Here is a 10,106-nt window from a genome sequence, read left to right on the forward strand (position 1 = left end):
GTTACACTTTAAGAGCTCCGCTCCTGCTCTCGGCTGCGGCTGGCGGTCGCTTCTGGCTAGCAAGCACCCGTTCCAGCGTGAAGGTCAGCCGGTCCTCCCGTCGCGCCGCCTGCTCGAACTGCTGCATCATCAGCGCCGCCGAGCGCTCGACCTGCTTGCCGTCACTGATCAGCTCGGGCCCACGGGATGGGCTTGGCTGGACTTCGGTTGGCTTGGCCCGGCTTAGCGTGGTCTGTCTTACTTGGTTGGGCCGGCCCGGCGCCCGAAACATAACCGGGACTGTCACAGTAACCGTACGTCTGGACCGAGAGCGGACTGGAGCAGGGCCGAGGAAAGGCCCAGACCACGTCGGATCGGATCGGATCGGTTCGGATCAGATCGTATCGGATCAGGTAGGATTTGATTAAATTGGGTCGGATCGGATCGGATCGGATCGGATCGGGTCGGATCGGATCGAGTCGGGTCGTGGTAGGGCGGGGCGAGGTAGGGCGGGGCGGGCCGGGCCGGGCTGGGAGGGGGCCGGGGCCGGTGCCAGGGCCAGGAGTAGGATCGCGACCGCGACGACGACCGGGACCTGGGCAGGGTCAGGTTCGGTTCAGAATCGGGGCCGGGACGGCGGCTAGGCCTGGGGCTGTGTTGGACATGTAGGACGTGATTTGATCTGTGGTCAGACCACTTCGTGTTCGATGCTCCAACCAGCCTTGGTCACATCCCCTGTCAACCCCATTTTGCCTAGCTCTGCATATCACAGACCATATCACATCCTGACTTGATCTGATCTGTCCTGACCTGTCCAGCCCATCCTGCTCCAGCTCAGTGTAGTCCAGCCCCAAGTTCAGTCCAGCCCCCGGCCCAGTCCAGCCCTCAGTTCAGTACATCCTAGCCCTGATATGTTTTGCATGTAGTATGGCATCATCATGTTTGACTGATGCCGTTCAGGGAAGGAAGACCCTGAGATTAGCAATTGTCCCTCCGTTGCAAGAGCGCCGCTGTTACGCGCCGGCTGCTGTTGCCGTCCAGAGTAGAAGCCGGCACAGGGCGCTAGTTGACAGCCTTCCCCTGCCGACGGGCGGCTGTCACCAAGCACAGGGGCGCCGTCGCTAGACACTGCCCAATGCAGAAGTGATGCTGTTGAACGCCGGCGGGTCGCCGTCGTTCGACAAAAGGGCTTGCAAATCAAGCTGACAATGTGAACACGACTTTGACCAGATGGCAGAGCTAGCTCCGTGGGACTCCGATCTGGCATGGCATGGTCGTTGTAGTTAGGATGCTCGGTATGCCGGATTGATACGTGACAATACAGATCGCCATAGTTCGGGGACGACTTGTGCCAAAGGCTACGTGCTCTGTATGATACCTGATTAGCCTTAATTGTGTATTTTGTGCCCGGGCTTGCCAGCGAAGCGGTCTTCATTCATAGGCGGATCCTGGGGGGGGGGGGGGGGGGCGGCCACGGGGCCATGGCCCCCCAAAAACTCTGAGAGTATGTTTTGCCCCCCCCCCAAAAAAAAAATATTCCCAGAACTTCATAAAAGTTACCTCTTGTTACCGTCTTTCTAACTTTGATGGTGCGGTATCAAACATTTTTTATGTTTCGGAAAACAACTTGCTGAAGGAAAGTTGGCAGCGATTTGAATATGAAAACAAAAGGCATGTTGACGCGGCTTAGTCATACTCGACGCAAACATCGTGTTTGATAAGTGCACTGGGCCTCGGATCCCACACCAGCCAGCTGGCGACGAACGGTTGCCCCCCTCCCCCCGAAAAAACTCCAGGCTAGATCCGCCCCTGTCTCCATTGACGTTTAGTAATTGTTGTATGCGAGGGCGTTTTGCGTTATATTTTGTGCGGGACGAGAAAGATTTGGATACATAACTGGCATGCATTGTTTTAACGAACGCGCTATGAATGAGTTTCATAAAAGTTACGGCGGGAATATGGACTGTGAAGCTGTATCTCGTGTGGCAGCTCCAATCTTAACCCATTTTTGTCATTTTCCGCGTTCTTCTCCCGATTGGGGCATACAGCCAACTGGTCGTTGTGAATTATTATAAAAGTATTTCGGTGTCTGAGGTTAATGCTGGCGTCAGGCTGGCGGATACAGCGTCGAGCCGGCGCATGAGCCATATTTACATACCAAGTCTGGGACCTTCTGGCATTTCCAACGGAACACATACGTTTGTCATCCGGAAAATGCCACCTGTGTCGTTTGCCTCATGGGTGTATACCCTTGGTATATATGGAGCATCTTTGGATTTAATATACGTATATATACATATATATATATATATATATATATATATATATATATATATATATATATATGTGTGTGTGTGTGTGTGTGTGTGTGTGTGTGTGTGTGTGTGTGTGTGTGTGTGTGTGTGTGTGTGTGTGTGTGTGTGTGTCCTTGTTGCTTTATTGCTATGTAAGTCAACGAAATACCAACAGAAAATTGCTGGGAGACACGTATAACATGATTCAGAAACAGTCATGCTTCACGCCACGCCAAAAACGCGCTTGCGATGTGCTAAATTCAGATGCCAATGAAATATTTCAGTTGTGGTCACCCGTCCCTATGGCATCCTGGATGCTCCCCACCCTTGATCTGCATCCTGCCAACAGTGTACGGAATCATGTTGTTAGCGAGCAAACGGGCCGTCGCTGCGGGCGCGGCGGCGGCGTCTCTGCGACGATGTGAGCGGCTCCTCTGCCGATTGGGTCCCACGATCTGGAACCCGTATGTGGGCCACGTGGGTTTATGGGGACACGCGGGCGGGGACGCACGGTCCCTGCCGAGCAGTCCACGTTCAGGCTCCGACGGCGTGGCTCGACGCGAGCCGCGTCAGCGTTGTCGTTGAGACGACGACGACGACGACGACAACCTCGGAGTGTGCGACACCGCCCTTCCAAGCAAGCTCTCTCTTACATTTGCCTCGCAAGTATTTGGCTAATAGAAACTCTTCATTTTCAACGTCTGTTTTTTAATCAAGTCGATGATCCTCCGGAATACTAACGAACTCTTTCGCACGAACATTCTGGTCCTCCGGGCCGGATGTAAGTGAACTGTTGAACGGATTACAGTGTTCAGTGACGACGAAACGCAGTGTAATCAGTGATGTCTGACAACCGGTCAGGACAAGATGGTGATGCAAGATCAAAACGAAGCAGGATGTCCTACCGCACCCGGAGTGAGGCAAGTGCCAACACAGCCTCCTCTCGCCTCATCGAAGCTCACCGCCGATCTGCGTTGAGCAAGCTCCAGGCGGAACAGGGGCAGCGCGCGGTGGCAGTTAAGGCGGAGCTGGCGTGGCAACAGGCGGAGACAGAGGCGGAGCTGGCGCGGCAACAGGCGGAGCTGGCGCGGCGACAGGCAGAGGCAAAGGCAGCGGGAGCTGAAGGATGAAGCGGAGCGCCGCCAGCTGGAGCTGGAGCTGCCGGAGCAGGAGGAGCGTGGATCTCTGCACGCCGGCGACGCTGCGTCATTCGTCAGAGGCCCATTGGCAACTGCAGCTAAGCCGCCTGTGCAGCTGCGTGAGCAACCACAGTCGGACGTCTCGGCCGCACGCATCAGGGATTGGCTCTCCCAGCTGCAACCGAACGTGCGACTAGCCAGTGCAGAGCCTGCCAATGTCCCGCCTGGACCGGCACCTCTGCTGCAGCGCCCGACCGGTGCTGCGAGACAGGCGAATCCCCATCTGCCGCGGATAACGTTGGATAAGTTCAGCAGCTCCGCTCTCGAATGGCCGAGATGGGTCGCCCTGTTCAAGGCGCTGGTGCGCGACCGTGCCGACCTCACAGACGTTGAGAGGCTGACGCATCTGCAAGCACACCTGACCGGGCCGGCAAGAGAGGCGGTACGTGGAATGCTCTGTGACGCCAGCCTCTACGGCGCAGCCCTGTTTGAGCCAGAAGAGGAATTTGGCGACCCAGCGCGTGTGATATACGCAACTATGAAAAAGCTCCTCTCGGCACAACCGGTCAGAGATGGTGAACTGTCTGCTCTGACCGAGTTGTCACGAGACCTGCGCACTGCAGTGAGCGTCCTGCAGTGTCTGCAGTACGAACCAGACCTCGCCGCCGCCACAAACGTCACAGCTTTGGCCGGCAAACTTCCTGCCAGTCTGACATGGAGATGGGGAGAGCATGTCGCGGAGAACGGCATCACTTGCCCCACTCTAATCGACCTCGACGGGTGGCTGCGTCGGCATGTCGCTGCTGGCCGTGTGGCATCGACACAGGCGAGCCACAAGCCGTCACCTTAAGTCGAGGGCAACACCCCAGAAGGCCGACCGAGGCGAGTGTTCGCTACAGCGTCAGCTGTAACGGTCGTAAAATCGCGGAAGATTGCGACCATTAACCCGCCGGCGGCCGCGGGACGTGACGCGTGAGCCATGTGCCAAGGTACACACAACATACAGTGCTGTGACGCATTCCTGGCGTTGACGGTGAGCGAGAGGGCAGAATTTGTCGGCAGAAGCGGACTCTGCTTTAACTGCCTGTATTGCGGTCACATCAGCGCCAGCTGCCCGCGAGACAAGAGATGCGAAGCCGAGCGCTGTGGGAGACGGCATCACACGCTGCTCCACAATGGCATGCGAGTGTTCCCACGGCGCAATAAGATTGACAGCTCGCCGCCGGCTACAGACGCTAAACACGTCGGCACAGCGGCGACTGAGCCACGCAGCCAGGTTCTACTACAAGTAGTGCCCATCACCGTGCACGGTCCCTCGGGGAGTCACACGACCCACGCTCTCCTGGATCTCTGGAGCCAGGTCACGCTGGTGACCGACGACCTCTGTGACCGGCTCGGTATCTCGGGGCCCTCGGACGGGCTGGTCCTGAGTACCCTAAACGGAAGTGAGCGGCTCCAATCACGGCGTGTAAGTTTCTTAGCCCAGCGTGTAAGTTTCTTAGTCGACTTCGGCGACAACAGGCACGTTATCCGAGACGCTCAAACGACGCCTACTCTGAATGTATCGAATCATTCAATGGACTGGTCAGTCGAGAAAAACAGCTGGCCCCATCTCACCGAGCTCGACATTCCGATTATGACCCGCGGCCCGGTGAAAGTGCTGCTGGGCACAGACATGCTCGAACTGATAGTGCCGTGGGAGGTAGTAGAAGGGCAACCAAGGACGCCGAGCGCGGTGAGGACTCTGCTCGGCTGGACTGTGACCGGCTGCATGCCGCGGCGGTCGATGCACGCACTAGGCGATAAGCGTGTGCACCACGTCCGAGTCAGTGATGAAAGGAGTGCTCTTCTGGACCTTCAAAACCAGGTTAAGCATGTCTGGACGACAGAGGCCTTCGGTACAAGGTACGAGAAAGCACAGCTGCACTCAGAAGCGGACCAAAGAGCGATGTCCATCCTGGACAGTACCACCAAGCGGGCCGGCGATCGGTACGAAACCGGTCTCCTGTGCCGCTGCCCCGACGACTGGCCAGCCGCGCCTGCCTGCCTGAAAGCCCGCCCCGGAGACGAGGAGGCGGCCGAAATGAAGGTGACAGCGTGCGTCACTGTTCCGGCAGCGCCGACCATAAACGCCAGCCGGTACCCATCGTGGCTGAGGCTGCTGCGCGTGACATCATGGATGCACCGCTTCGCCCACAACAGCCGTGCCAAGACGGATCGACGATCGGGGCCACTGACCGTTCACGAGCTGCGTGACGCTGTCTCGTCTGGCTCCGCAACGCCCAGGCAGAGCAGTTTGGCCCCGAAATCGCCGCTCTGCAACAAGGAAAACGGCTACCAACCGGCAGCCATCTCCACCAGCTAGCGCCCTTCATGGACTCGAGCGGCCTGCTGAGAGTCGGAGGGCGACTGCGTCATTTCCAGCTCGACTACGAAGCCAAGCATCAGGTAACACTACCTGCGAAGGAAGACGCCACACGGCTGATCGTCACCGACCATCACAAGAAGCTAGCACACGCGGGCGCTGAACACGTCCTGACTCACATCCGGCAGCAGTTCTGGGTCATCTGTGGCCGGGCGGCCGTAAAGCGATACACCCGCGCCTGCGTGGTGTGTCGTAAACGGTCAGCTCGGGCAATGCCACCATTGATGGGCGACCTGTCAGCCTTCCGCGTGGGTAACCCGGCCCCATCGTTCGCTAGAGTGGGCGTGGACTTCCTCGCACCCTTGGCGGTGAAGAGACAGCGTAAAAGGGAGAAGGGATATGGCTGTCTGTTCACCTGCCTGTCCATTCGAGCAGTCCACATCGAGCTGGCTCACTCGCTGGACACCGACTCACTCATCATGACGATGAGACGCATGATGGCGAGACGCGGCAAGACCAAGCTGGTTTGCTCGGACAACGGGACAACCTCCGAGCCGGTGAGCGCGAGCTGCGCCAGTCGCTGCAGCGGTGGAACCACGCCAAGATGGCTGACACGCTGTCACAAGAAAGCGTGGAGTGGAAGTTCAACCCTACGGCCGCGCCCCACTTCGGCGGCGTGTTCGAGCGTCTGGTGCGCTCAGCCAAACGTGCCCTGTCGGCCGTGCTGGGCGACAGGGTTGTGGATGACGAGACGCTTCGGACGGTGGTTACCGAAGCCGAGGCTTTCCTCAACGGCCGACCGCTGACGCACGTCAGCACCGATCCCGACGACTATCAGCCACTAACGCCGAACCACTTCCTCATCGGAAGGGCTTCTCCTCAGCTGCCTCCTGGCGTGTTCGAGGATGGTGACCTGTGCCGCCGACGGCGCTGGAAGCACACACAGGTGCTGCTAGATCACTTCTGGCGGCGCTGGTGGCGGGAGTATCTTCCTACGCTGACCATGACAGCGAAGTGGTGCAGAGACACGGCCGACATCAAGGTCGGCGAACTCGTGCTGTCGGCGGACGATAACGTGCCCCGTGGGCACTGGCCAGTGGGACGAGTGGCCCGCGTGCTTCCTGACGCAGACGGCCGGGTTCGCGTTGTGGACGTGACGACACCCACCGGGCAATACAGGCGGCCTGTCACCCGCCTCTGCCGTCTGGGGCATGACGCAGACGAGCGCTGATGTGACGGGACGGTGGCCGTGCGCGCCCCGCCTAATGAGTAGTTTGTGGCGGTGCCTTGCGACACTGCCGCACTGTGACCATGTGCGCCGCGATACTGTAGTTAACAGTTTATGATGTCGTTTGGGATACTGTCATTTGCTTGTAATAGATTTGACTTGAAGACATCCAAGGCACGGAAGCATGGACCCAGGGACTAAAAACTTGGTGAACAGAGAGATTCCAACACAAGACATTAAAATGTCCTCGCTTTTAACTTTTGCGAAAGTGCCAAACGTACGCGCTCGGTGCTCAAGTCTGTCTGTCAGTCGCTTTTTGGAGGTTGGTGGTGGCATTATTATAGGTAGCTGCCCGGAGCTGCCCGGAAGCCCAGGCCGCCCGAACCCAACGACCGCCGGACCGTCCAGAGCCGTGGGAGCCGCCCAAGCCACTGGATGCCATGGAGCCGCCGGAGCTACCCAAGCCCCAGGGCCATCTGGAGCCGCCCGAGCCGCCCAAGCCGCCGGAGGCCACGGAGCTGCCGGAGTCGCCCAAGCCCCCGAACGGCCCAGAGCCGCCGGGGCCGCCCAAGCCGCCGGAGGCCACGGAGCCGGACCACCCACCAGAGCAGCTGGTGTCCCCGGAGCTTCCCGAGCCGCCGGAGCCGCCCCGGCCGCTGGAACTGCTGGAGCCGCCGGAGCCATCGGAGCCCCAGGAGCCGCCCCAGCCACCAGAGCTGCTCCCGGAGCCGCCGCCCCCCCCCCCCCCCCCCCCCAGCTAGAGGCCACGATGGCCTGTTGAACCAGCCCAGACCAGTAAGTTTAAGCGAAGTTGTCTGTCGTAGAACACTCATAGTTTGTTTGTTAAATCCGCGCTGTACGAAATCGTGCTATATTGGCTTCCGATGACGCACATAAACCATTTGTTTCGATACACTTCAAATGCTGGAAGTGATCCCTATTTTAACAAAAAAAAAACGAGGTTCGCTTGAAGAAGAACCGCTGTGACTCCAGGATAACATAAGTACCAAAGCAATTTCAATAATGTAGCGTCGACAGATATTTTGACATAAGAAATCAATGGGGATGCATAAAAGCAGCGAACCGTTGCTGACAAAAACAAAACTATTGGCAGGCAACGTAATGGTCGAGAAGTGTCTGCTGCGCTGGGATGCAGACCCCTTCAGCTGCACGTAAATAATAGCATATGCTCATCGAGTCAAAACGCACACAAATGGTGATAATGCGAAATTCTGTACTTGTTTCATTTCAACGCAGCAAGTGAAGAATTTCAAACATGGTAGACAATGAATGCTGATGTGTTGTTCCCCTAAACCCCTCCCCCCCATAGGAATGCCAGATATGCCTGCAGCCGTGGGATAACCAGGCCCGCCGGGGCGAGGTCAGACGCTGCCTGCATGCCTACGGCTGCCTGCGATGCCTGCGAGCGATCCAGGCGCGGGCGCCCGGAGGGCGGGCCAGGTGCCCATTCTGCCGAGGCCACTTCTGGGAGCCTCCCAGAGAGTTCTTTTTTGTAAACGCGGGCGAATGTTGTCGCAGTGTTGCAACGCTTTAAAAAAAAATATAGTTGGAAAACGTGCATGGCTATTGATATTCGCTACTACGTCAGAGAGCGGAGATGTGAGGAAACCAGAAGAGGCAGGGAGAGTGCTGTCACTTTGCGAAGCGCAATGCAATGGGGAAAGGGAACGTAGGCCAGTCACCGTTGTTTCTGAGCATAATACCACTGGAGGAAACACGATATGCACGCAGTGTAATGACAAGTGCATGATCCCTAACCCAGGTGTGCTCGCAACTTGCTATTGACACGAACGACACAACAACGCAGGGTCAGCACCTACAGCTGCTGATGAGATCCGGTGCTGGACACATGTTGGTGCGGGGATCACACCTGCATTGTTAACAATCTACGAGTGCTCGCTTTTTTGCCACGTTGGGGTTAAACGATCGGTTTAGTGCTGAGTGTCGTGAAAAATACCCATCAATGTCTTCCAATAACATCACAGTTGACATCTTTTTTACCTTTCCCTAGAAATGCGGCTGCAAGGTTCTAGTTGAATTATCTTATTGGATCTGCTTTTGCTTCGGCGAAATTTCACACAAAGACACGTTCAAGGAATACGCCGCTTATCAGCAAAGAATATCACACCGAAAAAGTAACGGGGATCTTTTCCTATCGCACATCACCGGTTACTTCTTGCTCAATCAAGGATGTAGTTGCGCGAGATGAGATCAGACAAAACGGCCCCTTCGCAAAATATGAATCGATCTTTAATGTCACGTAGTTTTTTTTTTAATTAGAAAAACCAAAGTTGTTTGCAGTGTCTATTCGCAAGCCTCTACATACGTTGTTTTTGCTGAACGACTCAGCTCTCAGTTCGCATGCATGTGGTTGAATTAATTACATGCATTAGAAACAGAACAGTCATGCTAAGAAATGTGCTCATCTTTGCTAAATACGTATTACTAAGTTCTGGAGCAATTTCGGCTTAGCGAGCAGAAGATGAGCAGAGCATTTATGCTGCGTGCAAAGGCTGCATTATTCTTAAGACCCAATATAAGATGGAGTAAAGATGCCACTTGGTTCACTGAAGTTTTGAAAAGTGTTAGTAAAACAGCAGCTTGGTGACCATGCTGGGGCCCATTGTGAATGCATGGAGCGATGGCGGAATGGATGCGATTAGCGCTTATAGGTCCTTGTGGGAATCCGGATTCAACCCCTGCTGCGCCATGGCCCCCAACGTTGGTGTTTGCAGGCGATGGCGCTCCATCCAAAGGAGACATATTAATATGCTTTGTCCGGACAACGAAAGTATAGGATTGTTTTTGACATACAACGCAGGAAATACTCCTTTGCCTGACTTTGTGATGTGGGTCACCGCTTGTCCTTGGCGCGTCAAAGGTGTAAATCGGTAGCGAACAGCCAGAATTGTTTCCAAGTGGAGCGGGGTCCGGAGCTCGGTGAGCACACATTGCGCCGATTTTCAACTTTTTGTCAGCAACCATATATGACTAAAAACCAGATGCGGATCTAAGCGGGGGGGATGGATTGTGGCACCTGGTGTGAAATCCTTTGATTTGTGCCTCAAAATTCAAATTCC

General features: G+C 56.1%; 1 protein-coding gene across 1 annotated transcript; it reads left to right on the plus strand.

The window, feature by feature from the left end:
* The first annotated feature begins 5,360 nt into the window (after window positions 1-5,360).
* Window positions 5,361-9,794, plus strand: LOC119097421 (IgA FC receptor). Its single transcript, XM_037220462.1, has 5 exons — window positions 5,361-5,401; window positions 6,115-6,301; window positions 6,355-6,588; window positions 7,416-7,619; window positions 9,762-9,794. Exons 1-5 carry the CDS (start codon window positions 5,361-5,363, stop codon window positions 9,792-9,794), a joined length of 699 nt encoding a protein of 232 aa, XP_037076357.1.
* The last annotated feature ends 312 nt before the right edge of the window (window positions 9,795-10,106 follow it).

Source organism: Pollicipes pollicipes, unplaced genomic scaffold, assembly GCF_011947565.3.
Source record: "Pollicipes pollicipes isolate AB1234 unplaced genomic scaffold, Ppol_2.1 Scaffold_4295;HRSCAF=5057_pilon_pilon_pilon, whole genome shotgun sequence".
Taxonomy (NCBI): Eukaryota; Metazoa; Arthropoda; class Thecostraca; order Pollicipedomorpha; family Pollicipedidae; genus Pollicipes; species Pollicipes pollicipes.